The sequence below is a fragment of the Gymnoscopelus braueri genome, assembly GCF_963280865.1.
Source record: "Gymnoscopelus braueri genome assembly, chromosome: 24".
Taxonomy (NCBI): domain Eukaryota; kingdom Metazoa; phylum Chordata; class Actinopteri; order Myctophiformes; family Myctophidae; genus Gymnoscopelus; species Gymnoscopelus braueri.
The window spans coordinates 37,923,062-37,946,538 of NC_137626.1; the positions used below are offsets into that span (position 1 = coordinate 37,923,062).

The 23,477-nt window shown below is 42.2% G+C and overlaps 1 protein-coding gene across 1 annotated transcript in view; it reads left to right on the plus strand.

Moving 5' to 3' along the window:
* The window catches only part of LOC308080616 (zona pellucida sperm-binding protein 3-like), a gene marked incomplete at both ends in the record, with an annotated part of 25,862 nt that extends 2,385 nt beyond the window's left edge, over positions 1 to 23,477 (plus strand). The window contains 12 exons of the mRNA XM_080422508.1: positions 3,296 to 3,433; positions 4,605 to 4,707; positions 6,464 to 6,582; positions 6,958 to 7,076; positions 11,496 to 11,622; positions 13,540 to 13,711; positions 14,323 to 14,494; positions 15,827 to 15,944; positions 17,026 to 17,117; positions 17,887 to 17,981; positions 22,034 to 22,204; positions 23,368 to 23,477. Coding sequence (XP_080278634.1) covers positions 3,296 to 3,433; positions 4,605 to 4,707; positions 6,464 to 6,582; positions 6,958 to 7,076; positions 11,496 to 11,622; positions 13,540 to 13,711; positions 14,323 to 14,494; positions 15,827 to 15,944; positions 17,026 to 17,117; positions 17,887 to 17,981; positions 22,034 to 22,204; positions 23,368 to 23,477 — 1,536 coding nt within the window. The remainder of the gene's footprint in view (positions 1 to 3,295; positions 3,434 to 4,604; positions 4,708 to 6,463; positions 6,583 to 6,957; positions 7,077 to 11,495; positions 11,623 to 13,539; positions 13,712 to 14,322; positions 14,495 to 15,826; positions 15,945 to 17,025; positions 17,118 to 17,886; positions 17,982 to 22,033; positions 22,205 to 23,367) is intronic.

Here is a 23,477-nt window from a genome sequence, read left to right on the forward strand (position 1 = left end):
TTGTAGATTGGCCGTTTAGGCAAGCAACACATAAAAAAATAAAGAGAGGAAAATAAATCTTGGCGGAGAAAGTGAATGGCCACCTTTTACCCCTCCCCCCAACACCGCTGAAGTGCCCTTGAGCAACACACTGAACTCCCAACTGCTCCAGCATTGCTGCTCAGTGGTATACGACTGTGGTTGTACTGGTCAGCTCCCAGGTTTTAATGTGTGTGTGTGTGTGTCGGTGTGAGTGTGAAGCAGGCAGTTACTGAAAAAAATGAATTCGATCTCAGCGAACCTCCCCATGGCATATAAAGGTAAAAAAAATATGAATTTCATAAATCAGTAAACACCCTTGGTTAAAAAAATATTGAACCAATGAAAAGTATTAAAAAGCACTTTTGACAAAACCAGGTTTTGCTGACTCCAGGCTCCACCCCCTTTTGACCTCCAACCTCATTGTGAGCTTGGAGGTCCATTCAGCTGTTCTTATCAATGATGAACAAAACCTCCTAACTCCCTTTTTTTTCATTTCCTGAAAAATGAACATTTTGGAGTTTTGGAGCAGTTGGTTTCTGCCCGACAACAGAGAGTGTGTAAATCTGACATGGGAGATGATGTGAAGAGGCGGCTGTTATAGCTACAGTGGAGTCAGTGCTGGGGGCCGAGACATGGTCACTCACTCACAATACAGCAGGTAAATGCTAGGAATAGAATGGCACGATTACATGATAGATCTGAGCCAAGTGTCCTGCAGGCCGGGGTGTCTGAAGCCTGTCCCGGACAAGAGTCTACAGGCGTAAAAACAGATGATAGTGGTCGAAGATTTTTTTTAAATATTTGTTTACGTATCCCATTTAGACCTGAGGCCGATTCTAAAAACACCTTCTAAATCCTGACCCAAGTGTTCTGAAAAACTTCAGATTTTAATTCAAAATAGTTTTTAGTTATAATATAGCAAAATATATATATATATAGCAACAGCTAATGTTACAAAAAGGCGTTCCCGGATTGAAAGGTAATGTAAGGTTCCCGGTCTAAATGGATAAAAAAAAAAGCCATTATTGTGAGATATTTAAACATTCTAAAATTAGCACATTTAATTGCTGTATCCAAGTTGTTCCGTTGCATGTTTTGTGTGTATGTTTCCATCAAGACAAAGACTTAAAACATATAAGCGTGTAGATGCTCTCTTGCCACATCTGAGTCTATTCATGTCTGAGTCTATTCATCTCTGAATGCCAAAAAAAAAAGCAAAGATATTTATTTTATTTCTACTTATTTATATGTTTATTTGACAGGGACAATACAAAAAACAATGTATCAAGTTGTGAAACATGAAACCGTTGCATTGTATATGGGGTTTATAGCCGAGGCTAATTTGAGACCCCAGTCCCTGGTTTGGCCTTTCTATACAAATATCTACCTAGTAAAAAATTATCAGTTACAATATTGGGGGAGAATTCAACAGGCCCGTTCCTGAAACGCGGGTGTGACTGAGGGGTCTGTTGACGCAGGTCCAAGAGGACATGGCGCTGGCTTTTGTCACATGTCACATGCCCCACACACACGCGCGCGCCGCACGCACACTAGCACGCACGCTAGCATGCACACATTTCGGTGGTGCTGACATTTTGTGATGCCTCACAGAGTATGGTTGTAAATCAGCGGGGGGTTTTTTTACGACGCAGACCGTCTGACACCCACCAGCCTGTGTTGGTGTGTACCGGCCACATTATAGACTGTTTTATTCCTCTCAGGAGAGCCGTTAAAAAACGGCTCGCTTGTTTAGGGTCATGTTTGTTTTTGCTTTGTGAAAGAGAGGTTTGCTCATTTTTCTCTGGGACATGCCTGAGGTTTAGCATGAGACATTCGGAGAATGTTTGGTATTTATGTCATTTCCTGCCTCAGTGTTGTTAAGGTTTATAGTTAGAATTAACTCTGAGAGTAAGTGGAACCAAATGGACCGATATGGGTCATAACTCCGAGAGTGTACAAATGGAACCAAATGGACCCTTACGGGTCCATTTGGTTCCATTTGTACACTCCCAGAGTTAAATTTACAATATACAGGATTTTTCTGCATGTGTATTTACTCTTTAAGTAATTTTCTGCCTTGTATTGTTATATAAAATATACAAAAAGTTGTTTTGTGATTATGGATATCTGCTGACTTGTTGAAGTTTAAACCAGGTTTTCAGAGGTGGGTAGTATTACTCAGATGCATTTACTCAAGTAACTTTTGGAATAAATTGTAGCCTACTTAAGAGTTGTTTAAATGGAATTAAGACATTTTTCACTCAAGTATCATGAACTGGAGTTAAAGTAACATTTGAATGTTTTTATTAATTGCACATTCTATGTTTTTCCATTATCTCAGAGACTTCAGCCAATTTTGTTCAATTATGTTCTGATTATTTACAGATACATTAGATTAAGTAACTCAGTAGCTACTTGAGTAGTCTTTTCACAAAGTACTTTCTTACTCTTACTATTAATTATCTGGATGACTGCTTTTACTTCTAGCCGAGTCATTATTATATTAGAGTAATACTACCTTTACTTGAGTACAACTTTTGGCTACTCTTCGCACCTCTGCATCATTATATTAAAGTAACAATACTTTTACTTGAGTACAGTTTTTGGCTACTCTCCCCAACCTCTGCAGGTTTGAATCAGACCAGCAGGTCACCACAGCTGCTCATCAATCAACTCATTAAAAGTGGGAGTACTGGAGTTTGAACCCAGGTTTGACTTGGTGACATCAGTCATAAAAACAGACAGGCTCTGTAAGCAGAGTAGCAGACATCTTATTTAAACCATAATAATGGGTCTCAGAGTCATACTTTTATTTGGGTTTGTGATGTTTGCCAATGCGGGCTGGTGGGAGTCTCTTTTCGGTGACACGTCACCAAACGCGATCCCACAACCAGAGCCAGCAACAGAGTCACGGTTCAGTGGAATGGCTCAGGTAACAGACCATCAATCACTGCGTTTCTCAATGTGGGCTCACAATGCATCGCGATGCGGCGCATTGTGAGCTTGTAGATCGGCTATTTCCAAATGGCCAAAATGTATATAGGGCTGAAGTGGTTAATGTATGTTTTGTAATAATCCAAATCTGCAAAGTAACTAGTAACGAAAGTTTTCAAATTACTGTAGTGGAGTAAAAGTATTTTTTTTGCCTCTGAGATGTAGTGGAGTAGAAGTAAAAGTACAGAAATTTGGAAATAATCCCGTAAAGTAAATAAATACCTCAAAAAGTACAGTATTTGAGTAATGTACTTCATTACTTTACACCACTGCCAAACAGGAACCAGAATCCACAGCATCGGGTTTGCAGCTGCAGAGGAACCCTGCACCACCACCGACCCAATCACTGACCAACAACACTGGAACACTGCATCCAAGGAGCTATGAGCCGAGCCCTGCGGTCAAACATCAACCCCAGGTACTTCAACCCATTAAAACCAGGAAAGCATCTGTCATTTTAGATTGTAACCACTTGAACCATTATTTTATACTTTGGCTATTCAAAAATAGCAGATCTACAAGCTCATAGCGGTCACCACTGCATAGGCGGCGGGTGAGCCTGACAATTGGGAGGCTAGGAGATCTGGTTTGAGGCTGGGGGGGTCGGCCGCACGTTTTGTGCGCAAAAACATTTTTCTGGGCGGATTTTGTTAGTTTTTGGTTACTTTATTTCGGTTTTAGGGTTAGGGGTAGGTTAGGGTTATGTTATTTAATTCTTATTTTTGCCTGATTTTACTGATTTATTATCAACAAATTAACTAAATAATGCTGCGCACATATATTATATATAATTTGCACAATTCCCAGAATCTCCCAGCATAACATTTGGGAAGGCTTAGCCCACCCTAGCCTTCATTACCCGCCGCCTATGCGCCACTGATATAGCAACGTAGGTTTTTCAGGAAACTGAAGACATTTGTAGAATCGGCCTCAGGTCTTAATGGGTTAATAACAACTTTTGAGTGATTCATTTCAGTTTAACATCCCGGTAAAATAGGATAAACTAGGCTATAGTAGTTCTCAAACTGTTTTGAGCTCTGAAACACTAATATGTATACATGCATTTCAATCAATCCTCAAGGACTTGCCGCAAGCAACTTGGACGCTGTCTGCATCTAAGTTGCAACGCCGTCCATTGACAGCCCATTCATGAAACAGTTCTACCTGATTGTATTAAACAACGATAAACGCACCAATATTGCATATTGGTACCTATCTCGTAGGACACATAAAATGACAAATCTGTCTAATAGGTCATCATGTAGTCTACCAGTATAGCCTACTACATTTTTGGTCAGTGATTGACTATTAATAAATATGATTATGTAAACATTTAAAGACAAATACAAATAATCTGCCTCTTGCGAGGACCTCGAGGTGAAGTTTTAACAGTGAATTTGACCTAGTTGAAGTTTGAACTGTGAGTTTGACCTTATCTTGGTCAAGTTGAAACTGTGAATTTGTAACCTCTATGTGAAGTATGAACAGTGAATTTGACCTCCTAGGTGAAGTTTAAACAGTGAAATTGAAAGTGAAATTGACCAGTGGCAAGTCAGGTGAAGTTTGAACAGTGAATTTGACCTCTATAGGTTCTGGTGAAGTTTGAACCGCGTGTTCCAGTGCCAGCTGACAGCGTGGTGGTCCACTGTGGTGATGCAGAGGTCGCCATAGAGGTCAAACAGAACTTTCTGGGTGAGTGCTATAAAATATTCAATCAGGAATGATTACCAGGCTGCCATGCAGTGGTGGAAAGTAAATCTACCCAGGTGATGTACTTGATCTTATCGGTACGTTTACTTTAACATATCTGTATAAACTTTTACATATTTGTATATTTTGCTCCCAATACTTTTTTCTTGTTTAAGTCCAATTTTGAATCCAGGATTTTTACTTATTATCATAGGGCTTCTACACCCTTGTGTTTCTACTTTTACTTGACCAAGTAGATCTCCAAATTGGCTATTTGTGCAGCACGAAACCATCACACGATGCATTATGAATTAAGCATAACTCAAATATATCCACAAAGGGTCTTCAAGTAGGACAGGATTGTCAACAAGACGTTTGCACGTCATTGCATGCATACAATGTCACAAAGCGCAAACACCTGCACGATGCTCATTCACCTTATATACATGCAGTGGCGTAAAGTAACTAAGTACATATACAGTACTGTACTCGAGTAAAATGTTGAGGTATTCTTACTTTACTGGAGTACTTCCAATTGTCTGTACTTTTACTTCTACTCGACTACATCTCGGAGGCAAATATTGTACTTTTACTCCACTACTATTATTTGAAAACTTTAGTTACTAGTTACTTTGTAGATTTTGATTATCATTACAAAACATACATTAACCACTTCAGCCCTATGCATACTTAGGCTAAAATAGCCGATCTACAAGCTCACAATGCGTCGCTATCGACGCGTTGTGAGCTTGTAGATCTGCTATTTTCAATACAATCGGAATATCTGCCCATGCGCGCAGATGTGCCGCTGCAGTTTGTGAAAACCGCGCATGCGTGGACGTGCCTCTGCACTTTGTGAGGGATCATCACCACCGCCGAGCAAAACCGAAACCAACACCACGCAGTGGCTATTGAAATCTCCCCACAACAACAACACACGCGACGCGACCACTTCGCTTCAACCCCCGCCTTTCATGTCTCTCTATCACTTCACACCACACTCAGGCTAATATGTCATGCACATCCCACACAAAACATTAAAACACGCCAGTGTCTCAACGCAGCCGCTAACAACAACACCAAGTCGGCAGTCTGGGTTGCCACGTTGGGACTTGGGGGGGCAGACAGGTCAGTGTTGCCAGATGTGCGCCAGAAACAAGCAACCACCTTCATGGAAAAAAAAAACAGCCGAAAGGGGGGTCCGCGGACCCCCAGGGGGTCCCCGATGTATTTTATTTTTATTTATTTTTTAAACTTTTTTGGGGGAAATTTTAATCCCACGATTTTGGAACCCCAAAATAAGCAAGCCCTCGCTAGAGCCACGTGCACGGCTAGGGGGCTGGGCGCCGGGACCTCTAGTTTTCATACATTTGGAAACTTGTAAAATGGGACATTCTGCAAAATGAGTGCTTTTACGTTCAGTACTTAAGTATATTTTAATGCGAATACTTTTGTACTTTTACTCAAGAACATTTTGAATACCGGACTTTTACTTGCAACAGAGTTTTTCTACATTGCAGTATTGATACTTTTAGTACAAAATGTGAGTACTTTTTCCACCACTGCATACATTCTGTTTATTCCACTCTGCATTCACTCTGCAACACTGATGCGTTAAGAAGCCCCCCCTCATATTGTCCCTTGGCTGGCATCATGTTTGCTCTGCATTGCCATTACCTCCACCAGGACAACACTGTCTTGTCTCTGGGTAATGGTCAGTGTGTGTGAGACATTTGTTGTTGTTGTTGTTGTTGTCCAGGTAATGGTCAGCTGATCGAGCCATCAGACCTGACCCTGGGAGACTGCACTGCTGTGAACGCCACTGAACACACTCTGCTGTACCGAGCCCAGCTGCAGGACTGTGGCAGCACTATGACTGTATGAAACTGTGTGTGCAAAGAATGCCATTAAGATACCATGTTATGTAAACGGATGTGAGCTTCATTGTTTGTGTCCTATAGTTTCAATGCACAGATATTATTTTGATAGTGTAGTGTTTAGACTGATGCTAGGTTCATGGTTTACATATAGTTTCTTGATGCACTACACTGTCTCTCTGCATTCTTATGCATGTGGTTATTGTTAATCGCTCTGGATAAGTGCGTCTGCTAAATTCCTGAATTGTGTGTGTGCGTGTGCTCGCGTTATTGTTTGTAGTGGTGGTACAATGGCCAACGTTAAAACGACCACAGAGACACATATTATTCTATATTTGAACTGACAATTTGCCATGCGTCTTTTGGTGTTTGTCAGATGACAGGCGAAGCCCTCATCTACAGCTTCCACCTGCTGTACTCCCCCACACCCATCCATGACACCTTAATCGTCAAAACCAACCCCGCCGAGGTCATCGTTGAGTGTCACTATCCCAGGTAAAGACCACACATCATGACCTGATGAGGTTAAACTGCACATACTGTCTGTTCCATCTAGGGACGTAATGATACATCGCGAGACAGTTAGAATCAGAATCAGAATCAGTTTTATTGTCACATCACAGGTTTACAAGGTAAAAAAGTGGGTGAAATTCTTTTTTGTACATCGTTCCCATCGCAACGTTAGTTTCCATAGAAAGAAGAGGGGGGGGGGGGGAGAAGAAGAGGGTGGGGGGCAAGTGGGAAGGAGATCAAAACAAGAGAGCAACAGAAGGCCAGACAAGTTATCTACATATTTACAAATTACCTGAGATAATAAAAAACTAAAAAAACTAAACTAAGGTGCCTGAGCATAGCAGCAATGTATTGTATACTGTGCATGTTATACTTATACTGTGCATGATAGACAATGGACGTTAAGGTGCTTAGAGGAAAAGGAGCACAATAAAAAAAACAAAAAAAAAGTCAGTGCGTTATACAAGGGATTAAGGTGCAAAAGGTCAGTGCGTGTCCACCTAGAGTGGACTGACCCTAGTATAATCCGCAGGTAGCTCCATGAGGGAGTGCAACAAAAAGTCATTTGTACCTGGTGTAGTCCACAGGTGTGTCCGAGGGGGGGCTAAAGTCCAAGTCATTGTCCCTGGTATAATCCACAGGTGTGTTCAGGAAGAGCCAGAAAAGTCTGCGCCGCCTGTTGTCAGGCTGCTGAACAAGGCCTATGCCTCATTCAGGCTTATGCCCCATTCAGCATTCTGACAGCAGCCGGATTGAAACTACACCAGAACCTGGTGGTGGAACTCTTGATACTGCGGTAGAGCCCCTTGCCCGGTCGCGGTCGTTGTAGGGGGTTGAACAGTCTGTGACTTGGGTGGTGCTTGTCCTTGATGATGCGCTTGGCTTTGACCACGCACCGCTTTTTGTACAGTTCCTGGAGCGCTGGGAGCTCGAGTCCCATTATCCGCTCTGCCGATCGCACTACTCGTTGTAGGCTGATCTTTTCTCGGGCAGTGCAGTTCCCGTACCAGGCCGTGACACAGCCTGTTAGGATGCCTTCAACAGAACTGTTGTAGTACAGCCTGAGGATGCGATGTCCTACTCCGAGCTTCTTCAGGCGGCGGAGCCAGTACAGTCGCTGCTGAGCCTTTTTCCTCACGTGTGTGGAGTGCGTCTCCCATTTGAGGTCCTCCTCGATGTGTACTCCGAGGAACTTGAACTCGCTGACCCTTTCCACTGCAGCACCGTCGATGAGGATGGGCGCATGGTCTCTCCGCGGCCTCCTGAAGTCCACGATCAGTTCTTTGGTCTTGTCGACGTTAAGAGAGAGGTTGTTCTCCCGGCACCAGCGTGCCAGTGATTTGATCTCCTCTCTGTAGTCAGACTCGTCGTTGTTGACGATTCGGCCTATCACTGTCGTGTCGTCCGCATACTTTATGATGGTGTTGGAGACATGTGTGGCTATGCAGTCATACGTGTACAGGGAGTAGAGGAGAGGGCTCAGCACGCATCCCTGGGGTGCTCCGGTGTTGAGGGTCAGGGGGTCGGATGTGATGCTGCCCATTCTCACCACCTGATGTCGGTTGGACAAGAAGTCCTGTATCCAGTCGCACATGCTTGGGTGTAGCCCTAGGTCTCTGAGCTTTTTGTCAAGTATTGCTGGGACAATGGTGTTGAATGCTGAGCTGTAGTCCACGAACAGCATACGTACATATTTGTCCTTCAGCAGCTTGTTGTCCATGTGCGAGAGGACGGTGTGGAGAGCCATGGCAATAGCGTCGTCGGTGGATCTGTTTTTGCGGTATGCATACTGCCACGGATCCAGCGAGGCAGGTAGCGTGGAGCTGATGTATTCCCTCACCAGTTTCTCGAAACACTTGCTGACGATCGGGGTGAGAGCAACAGGTCTCCAGTCGTTCAGGCATGTCACTTTGGCCTTTTTGGGAATGGGCACAATGGTTGACATTTTGAACCCTGCAGGGACCACAGCCAGGGAGAGGGAGAGGTTAAAGATGTCAGCGAAGACACCCGCCAGCTGGTCTGCACATGTCTTAAGGACCCGGCCTGGAATCCCATCAGGTCCGGCTGCCTTGTGGATGTTGACCCGTGTGAAGGCTGTACGCACTTCTCTCTCCGAGATGGTTAGAGGGTTCTCCTCTGCTGGTGCTGCTGATGGCCCCGCTTGGCTGCCGCGGTTGGAGCTGATCTCAAACCGGCCGTAGAAAGTGTTCAGTTCGTTGGGGAGGGAGGCAGGCGGGTTCACCTCGCTTCTGGTTCTTGTTTTGCAGTCTGTCAAGGTGTGTACCGCCTGCCATGTGCTCCTGATGTCGCCATTGCTGAGTTTGTCTTGCATCTTTTTTGTGTAGGCCTTTTTCGCCTTCCTGATGGCGCTGTTTAGGGCCGCGCGCGTCGTGTTGCGCGTTTCCACGTCGCCAGATTTGAAACCAGCATCCCGTTCATGCAGATGTGCACGTACTCCGCTGTCCATCCATGGTTTCTGATTGGGATAGATCCGAACTGTCTTTTTTGGGACTATGTCATCTATGCACTTACTGATAAAGCCAGTGACTGAGTCTGAGAGTTCGTTGATGTTATTCCCAGCGGCGTTCTTAAACATCCCCCAGTCGGTCTGGTAGAAGCAGGATTGTAGCATAGCGTCTGTGTCCTCAGACCAGATTCGGATTTCCTTCTCAACGACCGGCTCCCTTTTTAGCCTCTGTTTGTAGGCAGGTAGCAGCTGGATGGCGTCGTGGTCAGAGCTTCCTAGCGGTGGGCGGCGGAGAGCTTTGTATCCATCCTTGAAGGGCGTGTAGCAGTGGTCAAGAATATTGTCACCACGGGTACTGCAGGCGACATGCTGGTGGAATTTGGGAAAGACCTTTTTTAAGTCTGTCCGGTTGAAGTCGCCTAGGCAGATGACTGCGCAGTCCGGGTGGCGATTTTCTTGTGCACTGATCGCCTGGTGTAATTCCCTCATGTGTCGCTGTGTCCTTATTAGCTCCAGGATGAATGTAAACAACGGCTACAATCACAATGCTGAAGTCGCGTGGTAGGTAGAAAGGACGGCAGGCTATGATTAAAAGTTCAAGGTCTGGTGAGCAGTGACTATCTAGGATTTTAACATCTTTGCACCAGTTGTTGTTGATCAAGGCACAAACTCCCCCCCCACGTTGCTTACCGCTCAGTACAGGGTCTCTGTCCTTCCTATACGCGGTGAAGCCAGGAGGAGTGATGGAAGAATCAGATGCTAACTCCGTTAGCCACGTCTCTGTTAGCACAACAATGGACGTGTTCCTTGTCTCACTGTTATACTTTACGCGCGCCAATAAGTCGTCCATAGTGGTCACTGTTCTTGATTCACACAGAGATCTAACGTTCGCTAGCAGGATTGAAGGCAGTGCAGGTTTATATCCACGTTTTGTTGTTCGTACGAGGAGACCCGCTCTTGTCCCTCGTCGTCCTGGTCTTTTCCGTCGCCTCGGGTTTGTTGTTGTTCCAGCCGGAACAAAGGGAACCCCTCCCCCCACCCAGCCGAGTGGGAGGTTTTCGGCAAAAAAGTCCGGAATTCTGTGTGTAATCGCTGTGCTGATGTCCATAAGTGCTTGTCTGTCATAACTCCTTAGACACGCGACGGTGTAGGGAAAAAAGAGAAGGCTAAAAAATACTAAAAAGATGGAAAAACGTTGCGATGTTACGGAGCGCGTACGGAAGCAGCCGTTCTCCATGGCGCTCCCAGTCGTATATTTAATTCGTATAGTTAATTATCGACACAAATACATTTGAAATCGGTGAATTGAGAAATGAATTGGGATGCTCTTTTTTTTAAATCATTTGAAGCCTAGTGTTCCTATTCTGTGCATGAACCTATTTCAGTGTTGTCTCTGCATCCGGGAAGAGTGGACGGGCGGGAAATGAGGGGTATTGCACTGCATTATGTACGTTCATGAATAATGACCTCATATGGAGAAAATAAATCTTACAAAGCCAATGAACGGATAAGAAGAAAAAGAACATTAACCGAAAATAGCCGATCTACAAGCTGACAACACGTGAGCTTGTAGATCGGCTATTTTCGGCAAAGGGGCCTAGTATAAAGCCATGGGGGAATCCGGTCAACTATAAGAGAAATAACTTAACTTATATTTTCCAATCATAACTTTGGTTAACTAAATTTGGTTAAAATATCATGAGACAATCTTATTGTGAATCCAGTATCATGCATTGTATTGATGATTAGTTGCGAGTGAATGGTTGCATCCCCATTTCCACTGCTTCTCAACTACAACAACCCAAACGTTGTAATGTAGTCCCAGTTTACTTAGTGTAACACGCTGGCGTCTGACAAACCAGTAATGAGGCATGCTGGGTGCGTCAGTGCGACGCGGAGGGCCTGTCAATGTTCTTGTGTTGACGTCCTACCAGGACAAGCTTTATCTCTAACACTCCAAACCCTGTCTACCTGTCACTCACACCCTCATGTTATGCTAGAGAAGGAGAGCGAGAGAGTTGTACGAGTCTGGAAAACAAAGAAATGGCAGCGTTGGAAAGCGTCACTGACAGGTGGAAACCTTGTATGCCTAAAACTGTTACTTTTCAGGAATTGGGGATGAGTACTCAAATTTTTTACTTAAGTAAAAGTATCAATACTGCAATGCAGAAATACTCGGTTACAAGCAAAAGTCCGGAATAAAAAATTTGCTTGAGTAAAAGTACAAAAGTATTGGTATCAAAATATACCTAAATAAAGCAGAATGTGCTCATTATGCAGAATGTCCCATTTCACAAGTTTTCAAATGCATAAAAATTATTTGAAAATAGCCGATCTACAAGCTCGTAGATCGGCTATTTTCAAATGGCCAAAATGTATATGGTTGAAGTGGTTAATGCATGTTTTGTAATAATAATCGAAAACAAAAAAGTAACTATAGGCATTGATTGGAAATACTCCAGTAAAGTACCTAAATACCAAATAATTGTGCTTATAAGTACAGTACTTAAGTTAATGTACTTGGTTACTTTCCACCACTGCCAATAGCCTACTCCAATGGATCCAATGTAGTAATTTTTTTGCCACAAACTTTCATTGGTTCAATATTTATGAAAACCCACAGTTCAATTCTGTCAATTTTCCAAACGTTTCAAAACTAGAGAGAATAGCCGATCTATAATCTCACAATGTGTTGCGTGACACTCGTGTGCGACAAAGTAGAGCATGAATTTATGAAAAGTTAAGTTGACATATGGAGTAGGGCTGCGTAATTAATATATTGAAAATGTATCATCATCGCAATATAAACATGTGCAATAAAAAGGTTAGGGGTGCGCCGATATATCATTTGAATAGGATTAAGGATTACTGTGATTATGGTAAACTCACATTTCGTATAACACACACCATACAGTAAGAACTCCTTTCATTAGGCCTCCCCCCAAAATAAACATATATATATATTTTAAATATTGCGATACAGTATGACGTCACGACGATACATATCGTCCCGTTTTGATATCGCGGAAGGACTTTTGGAGAGAAATGAGACTACAGTCACTTTCAATTTAGAGAACTGCAGAGGGCAGGTGTGTGTGTGTGTGTGTGTGTGTGTGTCTGTGTCCAGCTGACGCTCGTTGATGCTCGTCGGCTCGTTAATGTTACATGCATCAAGGCAATTATGTTTCTTCACTGTCAAATCCATGCCATGGATTATTTACAAGCGACATTCTCTGGCTTATAGATATTCTGTTCCAGCGGTTAATAGCTAGGCCACACTTGGTTGGTCAAGTCCAGATGACAAGAATATGACTATGATTCTAGTGGAATTTATATTTATGCATCATTTATATTATATTTGTTATTATTAGTGTCCATATGTCCTCTGAAACAGGGGTTTATAGTGAGAACTTACTTCACTTGTTCCTTAAGCTTGTATAATTGTATTTCTTTTTGTGTGTAAAATACTTTTTTTTGTGTTATAAATTTTAAACTGAAGATGATGGCCAATGTTGATAATAATTGAAGAAAAGTTATAATATAGAATTGTATCGATATTGTGAGCCCAATATTGTGTACAGTATCGTGAGCTTGTAGATCTGCTATTTTTGGCAAAGAGGTTTGGTGTAGAGGGAAAAATACTAAATATTGTGGTTAAATGTCTGAAAATACACATTAATCGAACATACACTGATGATAGTGCTGTCAAAGTCTATGAAGCTGTCTAATAAATCTATGAAAATTTAAAATTTACAACACAATTTTATACAATATGGGGGTCCCTGCTTCTTCTCTCTCTCAGTCAAGGGGTCCTTGGTCTGAAAACGTTGAAGACCCCTGCTTTAGTATTTGTTTACTTATCACGAGTCACATCGTCATCGCAATATTCAACAATGTTTTCCTAATTACTTGTGCAGCCCTGATATGGAGATACAAGGTTTCAGAGTCGAAAAGGCAGAATAAATGTCATCCCAAGAGTCGTCCTGTCTGGTGCGTTTCCTCTCCTGCATATCGTTATCCTCTTTAACGTGCGTCTTCTCTCTCAGGAAGCAGTTGGTGAGCAGTGAGCTTCTGAAGCCCACCTGGAGAGACTACGTCTCCCACAAACTGACACAACAAGAGCTGCACTTCTCCCTGCGTCTCATGACAGGTGTGCGTGCGTGTGCGCGCGTGTGTGCGTGTGTGTGTGTGCGCGTGTGCGTGCGTGCAGTGTTAATTGTGTTGACTAAGACTAAAAGACTAAACAATTTCAGATGACTAAAATAGGACTAAAACTAATGGTGTTATTCAAAAGACTAAGACTGTGCTTTAACAGCTTTAAAGCACAGCTCAAGACTTATTTCTTGCTTTTAGTTGATTGTTTCTAAATCTCTGTCTTCATGTCTTCACTGTTTTGCTTGATTCACTGCCTTTTTGTTTTGGCCATTATTTTAAATGCCTAATTTTTTTGCCATTATTTTAATGCCACTATTTTAAATGGTTTTAATGCTGTCTTTGCTGTTGCTCTTTTTTTTGCGTTGTTAAGGTATTGCTGCTTTTCTGAAAAGCACTTCTGCTTTATTGTTTAAAAAAATATGTATATATATTTTCTGCTCTGTAAAGCACTTTGAGCTGCATTCATGTCATGAAAGGTGCTATATAAGTTTATCATTATTATTATCAATTATCTCTCTCGGTTCTGAATGGGGGCTTGTAGATCCACTTTTTTGGCCAATGTAGGGTTTAAGTGGTTCAACTATTTCTTCTGTCTTTTTTTTTTAGAGGGTTGGCGGTCGGAGAGGACCAACCGTGTTTTCTTCCTGAATGAGCTGATGCACGTGGAGGCGTCGGTCCTCAAGGCCCACCACGTTCCTCTGAGGGTCTACGTGGAGAGCTGTGTGGCTGGCCTGGACCCCACCCTAACCCCCAGCTACTCCTTCATCAACAACCACGGGTGACAAAACGATGCAATGCATTCAGTGTACTTGGCACCCCATGGAGACTTGAATTCATGAAGGAACCGATGCTGGTCATCAAATTATTGGCATAGGAATGCGTCAAAAAAAATTAAGTCAATAAAAAAGTCATTTCGGGGGTGAACTATCCCTTTAACCACATTAACCCTGGTGTCCCTATGTTTGGCAAATATTCAACACCCCCCCCCCTTTTTTTTTTCTTCAAAAATGTATTGTTTTAAACAGTTAAAATAGCTGATAGAACATAGTGAAAACGTTATGAGCTGATACAAGCTCATAACGCATTGCGTTGTGAGCTTGTAGACCGACTCTCTTTTTTGCCATTTGTTGTAACGAAGGATATAGGGGTTTAAAGTGGTTATGAGTGAGTTCAGCGTCAGTCATAGTTGAAATAAATGAAGTGATGGCTAGATAGGAGGGCGGATCAATAAGTTGTGCATCTACAGCAGAAGGATGGTCATCTCTCACCATTTGTGTCAGATGTACTGTATTATTACCGTGGTAGAACATGTCAGGTACGTTAGAGGTGACTGATGGAGTAGTTAGTTGAACATTGATCGCGTATCTCTCTCCCTCTCGCCCTGTATTAACCCATTCAATCCGGGAACGCATCTGTGTTATTTGTATGATTTCTTTGGCTGCCCATAGTGCCGCGCTACGAGCTTGTAGATCTGCTATTTCGGAACATTTTTGACAATTTGTGCAAATCTTTGTATATATATATATATATATATATATATATATTACATACATACATACATATACATTTTTTAAAGCGAACATTTAAAAGCTTTGCTTCTGTGGGGGTCCCTGGAACAAAACATTTTGAGATGGGGGGGGGGGGTCCGCGGGCAAATGCATATCTAATGTTTTCTAAATGTTAACAGTATGTTGCTACTATATCAGTGGTGCTCCAACTTTTCCATTTCAAGGACCCCCAAAATGATTTGTGTTTGGCCACGGACTCCCATCTAAAAAAATGTTGTTCCAGGGACCCCCAGAAGCACAGATCAGAGTTAAAAATGTTCGCTGTAAAAAAAAGTGTTTATATACAGTATGTATATGTGTGTATATATATATAAAAATATGTGTGTATATACAGTATGTGTGTGTGTGTGTGTGTGTGTGTATATATATATATACAGTATATATATATATTTTTTTTTAAAGATTTGCTCACATTTTCCACAATTTCTCAAAAAATATTAGATCTACAAGCTCATAGCGTGGCACTCGGTGCAGATCTAATATTTTTGAATAGCCAAATGCTTAAAATGACCCAGATGCGTTCCCGGTCTTACTGTGTTAAGGTGTCTGATGGATGCTAAGCTCACCGGGGCCAATTCTTACTTCATGCCAAGGACACAGGAAGATAAACTACAGTTCCAGATAAAAAGCTTCAGGTTCCCGCAGGACCCCAGGACAACAGTGAGTATACAATAACACTGCAACCAGCTCAACACCACTGGTGGAACAAGTACTCAGAATTAGTTTTTCCTTTTTAATTCACTCATTCACTGCCAGAGTTTTTCAGAACAGTCTGCAGCCAGTGCCAGCGTTTTTGAGCATTTTTACTAACCTTTTAAAGAGCCACAGAATATTTTGCTCCAGGACGATCGACACACAGAGTGTTGCAAAAGACAGAGGAGTGTCTCTGCTTCCATCGAGGGAAAGATTTGTATCACCGCGATCATCACTTTCGTTATTGGCTGTTGAATATAGCTTGTTCTTGCCAAAAACGCAGAAAAAAAAACGATGTAGAGAAAAATGTATTTTTCTAAATCCTTTAACATTAGATCGGACGGGACTGGGTTTGTTGCAATCACGTTATTTCCGGGTATACTCTTCTCCGGAAGTCATAGGATCACTCATAGGTTGGCAAAGAGCGCCATCTAGCGTAAACACTGAAAACACTGTTTTGACATGTTACACGTCATTGGCACTCTGGCCAATGACACAAAATGTGTACGTGTTCCACGTACACATTTTGTGCACAAGCATTATGTAGCTATAAAAGCTCCAATAATAACCAGATCTCTAATTATATTCTCAATAATATGTTTGTCCAGTTCTGGAACAACAACATTTATGTGCTACCAACATTTCATCACAGTTCACACATATAGCGTTGCTGTTGGTGGAAACCTTGTACTGTATGTTCAAATCCGTTACGTTTCAAGAAATGGGGAAAAAAAGAACCTGTGTTCCAATGGATCCAATGTAGTTATTTAGTCACACAAGCTCTTAATACTTTTCACTGGTTCAATATTTATAAAACTCACAGACACTTAACCACTTAAACATACCAAAAAAAGAATCTACAAGGTCACAACGTATCGCATAATGACGTGTTGAGCTTGTAGATCAGCTATTTTTGCTACTTTTGTGTGACACAGTAATATGACAAAGTAGGGCCATAATTCACGGAAAAACATACAAACTTGAAATATGGAGACGTTTTAGCGACGATAATGTGACAAATAGTCTGTGTGTGTGTGTTTTCTCATAGCTCTACATCATCTGTCATCTGAAGGCGACGAGTGTGTCTGTACCCATCGACGCTGAACACAAAGCGTGTTCATTTCTGACAGAGGCCAACAGGTTGGTCTATAACAGGGGTCTTCAACGTTTTTCAGGTCAAGGACCCTGAGAGAGAGCTCATACATTTCATAGCTTCATAGACTTGTGTGACAGCACTGTCATCATTTTGTGTAGCGTTGTCTTGGATTCATGTTAACATTTTTATTTGGCCCTGTACTTGGTCTGCTCTTTTTTTCCTCTGTACCAAACCTCTTCACCAAAAACAGGCAAATGACCTCAAATGTTCAAAAAAAAAATCACGCTGGAAACAATAGACTCTATGCACAGCAGCCATATTGGAAATAAATTGGGCCTCTTCCTTACTTACTTCACAGGTGTTACCAATGATGGTAATGAAGGCTCTGTCTCTCTATCCCCCATTTAACCGTAAGGGTCCATTTGGTTCCGTTTGTACACCCGTAAGGGCCCATTCGGAACCCTCTCAAGGAACCATGAGGGTCCCTGGACCACACTTTGAGACCCACTGGTGTAGCAGAGTGTTTCCAGTGAGCCAACATGCACATTAGCACTCTGACCTGAATGGAACAGAGCCTTCATTAGTATCATTGGTAACACCTGTGAAGGAAGTCAGGAAGAGCCCAATTTCTAGCCTTCTAGAGCCCCCCCCCCCCCCCCACACACACACACACACACGCTGCGAAGCCCCATGAGTCGACACATTCAAAATGATAGTTTGGATGAGTTTCTAACGTCCAGCCACTGTACAATGTGTTATCAGACGCTGGTTTAAAATGCATAATAATTATTATTATGACGATGGTGTTGTCAGGTGGGTGGCGTCAGGTGGAGACAACCAGGTGTGTAGCTGCTGTGAGAGCACCTGCACTGAGCACAGAGCAACCAGGAGCCTGGCTGAACACACAGGTTAGTGTTAATGTGATTCTGAACATGTCTGTTTCACACAGTGGTGGAAGAAGTACTGTTTCACAGAGTGGTGGAAGAAGTACTGATGTTTTTACTTGAGGAAAAAGTAGCAATAACACTATGTACAAATACTTTGTCACAAGTAAAAGGCCTGTATTCAATATTTTCTTGTATTACAAGTACAAAAGTATTGGTATCGTATCAAATTAACGTAAAGTACCACAAATAAAGGTACACAATCTCTTAGTTTTCCAAATTTGTCAATCTGTCAAAAATGCCAGATCTGGAAGCTAACATTGCGATGTCACACGTTGTGAGCTTGTAGATCAGCTATTTTCAAATAGACAAAGTAGCTATAACATAGACAAAGTAGCTATAACATAGGGTAATTTATCATTTGTAATAATGACCTGTCACAAATAATCTAAATCTGCCAAGTAAATAGTGGAGTAAAAAGTACAATATTTGCCCCTGAGATGTATTGAAAAATGGAAATACTGTAAGGTAAGAAAAACCTCAATTTGACTTATAGTAAGTACAGTACTTGAGTAAATGTACATAGTTACTTTCCGCCAGAGGAATGTAAAAAAAAAACATAGATATGATTGGAGGGAACATGAGGACGTGTGTGTTTGTTGTTTGGCTGACATTCCTGGTAGATTACATCACATAATTGTATGTTGGTGTTTGTTGGTTTTAACATACTTGGGAGTTCCACATGGGTGGAGTTTAGCACACTGTATAATACAGTAGCCTAAGTCTTGGGGAAAGTCGAGACTATAATCACTCATTTCAAAATGTGACATCTTTGTTTCCTAATGCTTGATAATAGTCGTGTGGAATCATCGTATGTCCAAATGCGTTAGTTTTCAGGAAATGAGGGGGTGGGGGGAGAACCTGTGTTCCAATGGATCCAATCTAGTAAATTATTTAGTCACAGGTTTTCAAAAGTGCATGCTTTTATAAATACATCAGCATTCAGAAGTCAAAAGCACAATATTTATCTTTGAAATGTAGTAGAGCATTGGTTCTCAAAGTGCGGTCCGGGGACCCCCAGGGGTCCTTGAGGGAGTTCCAGGTGGTCCCCACTCCTCAGCTAAATGATAGATAGTTAGGAACCAAATGGACCCTTATGGGTCTGTAACTTTAACTTAACATTAATTTGACTATATAAATTGGGGTCCCAGACAGAGATAGAAATACCATAGGGGTCCGTAGAAAATGCATGTCAAACTGGGGGTTATTTAAATTAAAATGATTGAGAATCACTGCTAGAGCCAAAACAAATCTTCTCTTATGGGGGTCCCTGGCATATTTTTTCAAATGGGGGTCCGCAGGCCAATAACTGTCAATTTAGGGGTCTTTGACATGAAAAAAATTGAGAACCACTGTAGTAGAGTATCCAAAAATACTCAAGTTAAGTACAGACACTCAAAAAATTAGTGAGGTGCAATGCACAAGTAAATGTACTTAGTTAGTGTCCACCACTAAATATTGTCCTCCTATGACATTGCCAGAATAGGGACACTAGCTAGGGTCGATGAGGTTCAGAATGATTTGCAAAGACAATCATTCAGTTCATAATTCCTGCTAGAGGTATCATATAACCCAGACGACGATAAATAAATAAAGCTGCCAATGTCTGGCCGTCCAGCAACATTTCCCTCTGTAATTCCACTAAGTTGATTTAGTACATGAGGATAATGTATCCCGGGAGAATTTAATGTAGATAATATATTTTAATTGTCCAAGCATGTCTCTTGAAAAAACAATGTTCTATTAATAGCTTTACAAACTATTCTGAGTTGCACTTTATTAATTTATGATTTGTTTCTAACTTTTTGTACAATAAACGTGCACACATCTTTCAAATCTTATTTGTATTACTGTATGGGGGGGACATAAAGCACTTTGTACGCAGTCTGAGAGTAACTTTGATTCATGCTGTGTTCACGTTTGCAGTGACAAAGTGACAGGCTACAAGCAGTGTTGGAAAAAGTACTTTTTTACTTAAGTAAAAGTATCAATATTGCAATATAGAAATACTCCGTTACAATTAAAAGTCCGGAATTCAAAATGTGCTTGAGTAAAAGTACAAAAGTATTGCCATCCAAATGTACTTAAAGTACCAAAAGTAAAAGTACTCATTATGCAGAATGTCCCATTTCAAGTTTTCAAATGTGTAAACATCTTTTGAAAATAGCAGATCTAAAAGCTCACAATGCGTCGATTTGCCTCTGAGATGTAGTGGAATACATGTAAAAGTATTAGAAATTGGAAATACTCAAGTAAAGTAAAAAATACCTCAACATTGTACTTAAGTACAGTACTTGAGTACATGTACTTAGTTACTTTACACCACATGCTACAAGCCGTTTTCAATGGAAGCCAGTGACGTGACGATACAAAGTGACGCCCGACACTTGTCACTGCGTGACAAGCAACACAAGCTAAAAGAAAAGAAAACTAAAAAGAGGCGTCAAGTGTTTTTTTCAGGGCTCCATGACAGTGAATCGTCAATCATGTGTTTTTGTTTCGCCATGTTCCCCCTGCTCTCTCTCTCACCAACACATTCTTACCAGTCAGCCAGTAACCCTGTTCTTTTTTTAACCCAACTCAAGCCTTTATATCGTCTCTTTCGGGCAGTGGTGTTAAGTAACCAAGTACATTTACTCAAGTATTGTACTTAAGTACAATTTTGAGGTAGTTTTACTTTACTGGAGTATTTCCAATTTTCAGTACTTTTACTTATACTCCACGATATCTCATCTATCTGTCCTCCACTACAATTATTTGAAAACCTTAATGTATGTTTTGTAATAATAATCAAAATGTACAAAGTAACTAGTAACTAACCACTTCAGCCCTATATAAATTTTGGCCATTTCAAAATAGCCGATCTACAAGCTCACAATGCGTCGCAAAAGCGACACATTGTGAGCTTGTAGATCTGCTATTTTCAAAAGATTTTGATACATTCGAAAACTTGTGAAATGGGACATACTGCATAATGACTACTTTCTACTCTTGGTACTTTAAGTACATATGATACCAATACTTTTGTAATTTTAGTACTTTGAGTACTTTTTCCACCACTGCTGTCGGGTGGAAACCTCATTATGTCCAAAACTGTTACTTTTCAGAATTCAAAAATAACAAAAATAGCAGATCGACAAGCTCGAGTTTCAAGCTTGTGGATCTTTCTTTTTTTGTGTGACGTTGTAGTATGATCAAGTAGGGCATTCATTTACGAAAAAACACAAAGTTAGAATATGGAGATAAGAGGTTTCTACCCGACAGCAACCATATTTTCCATTGTTTTTCTCATGCTTGACATCAACAAGCAGCACTCGCCCTGAGAAAAACAAACAGCTGCGACTTGGCGACAGTGTAGCTGACCACGCTTGGTTGTTTTGTAGCTTTTGTCACTGCTAGTGTAGCCTCGATCTCCAGGCTTTTATTTTTGCTCAAAAAGAAAGCCTGGACCAAGCTGTTGACGTTTCTGGCATAGGAAGTGGGAGTCAACCTTTAATTTCCTCAACCAAACAGAGTGCAGTGGGCGTCGCTCCAAATGTTGTGACGTCAGGGCTCTCAATGTTGCACATTGGGGGAGGAGGAGGGGGGCGGGGGCGGGCGCACAGATCGGTGAACCAATGGGAGCCCACGGATGTTTTCACCGGAGGTTTTGAATCTGCCCCTCTATGCCAGATATCAGACGCGCTGGGGCAGGCTACTGCTATCTCGCATAGCCAGACAACTATTCCACAATCTCAGAATGCTATATAGAGTCTGGAACTAAACCTCCCGAGAGCCGAGAAACTAAGCTGTCATCTGTTCGTAATCTAAGTTCACGGAAATATATTTTAAAGAGTAATAATTTACTCATTTTTTTGCCCTTGTTTTTCATCTTGCTTTTTCTTCTCTTATTATTACCTATGATGCTACAATGTGTGAAGGAAGCTGAACAAAACTATGGTTTACTCTTATGTCCGGGTGTAACACAAGGAGTCACAATAAATACATTTGATTTTGATTTTAGATTTTTTTTCCAGGTTTGCAGTGGGAGGGGCATGTCTCTCTCGGACCCATCGTGGTCCAGGAGAACCTACGGTTTGAGGTGGTGCAGGAGAACCTACGGTTTGAGGAGGTGATGGAGATGGTCCCGGAAGCTTCTCCACAGCGAGCGACTCCGCTTCAGACGCATGGTGCTCCGACCCTTACAGGTAAACTGACAAACTCCATTGACTCTGATTTACCAGTGGTTTTCAAACCTTTTAGTTTCAAGGACCCCCAGTTTGATAGGATTTTACAGTGTAGATTGGGGTTCCTGGAGATAGAAATCCTGTTATTTTGGCGGCGCAGTGCGGAAAATTGACGCTTCACCGGCGCGTTTCACCGCATGTCGGTGAACAATGTCGTTGTTCTTGCAGCGCTAGTTTAAAAAAAAAATTATCCCACCATTTTGTAACCCATTTTTTTCACCCAGTGTCAATTGTCTAAGTAATCCTGGGCGCTACACTCCCTCTGCCAGCCTAGGGAGAGCCTAGATGCCTCCTTCAATGCATGAGAGCTAGCAAGCCGCTTCTTATCACCTGACAGGGGGGAGGTTCCCTGGTTAGACGTAGCGCGTGGAAGGGACACGTTATTCCAACCAGTTCCCATCCATCAGGCGCCCCGGCTGACCAGGGGGAGGCAGTATTGAGACCAGGATTACTGCATGTTTTTGTGAGGGTACCTACCCTAGGAGACACGAGGAGAACATGCTAACTCCACACAGAAAGGCCCTTTCACCAACCCCACCTAGGGTATGGGCACTGATTACGCGGAGGAGAGAACACGCCTCCAGCGCCCACAGCATCCCCGGCGGGAATTGAACCCAGGACCTTCTAGCTGGGAGGGTAGAACCGTGCCACCGTACTTGCGGCGATAGTTGAGTCTTCTTTCACTTTCTCCCCTCCGTTTGCAGAAATCCTGGGCTTAAACCCAACTGGGTAATCTGCAACACACTATGTAGTGGGGGTCCCTGCTTCATCTATCTGTCAGCTAGGGCATTGGTTCTCAAAATGGGGTCCGGGGACCCCCAAGGGTCCGTCGGGGGGTACCAGGGGGTCCCCAGCAAAATTAGTTAATACAGCGTCACAATTATTTAAACCACTTAATCCATATTGTATACTTTGACGTGCAATTGTATACTTTTATACGTGTGTGCAAATCTTTGAATATGCATATTTTTTTAAGCGAACATTTTGAACTAAATCTTTGCATCTGGTGGTCCCTGGAATGGGGGGTCCGCGGCCAAATACATATTAATTTGGGGGTCCTTTGAGGACTAACTAAAAAAGACGTTGAAAGACCCCTAACGTTGTGTTCTCCTACTCTTCCACAGTGGTGCTGGGTGGAGTGGGTGCTGCGTTGGGTCTGGTGGCGCTGGTCCTCATGGGTGCTGTCCTTCACCGCAGACAACCTGAACCCAGAGGACTCGCAGTGTGTACCTGA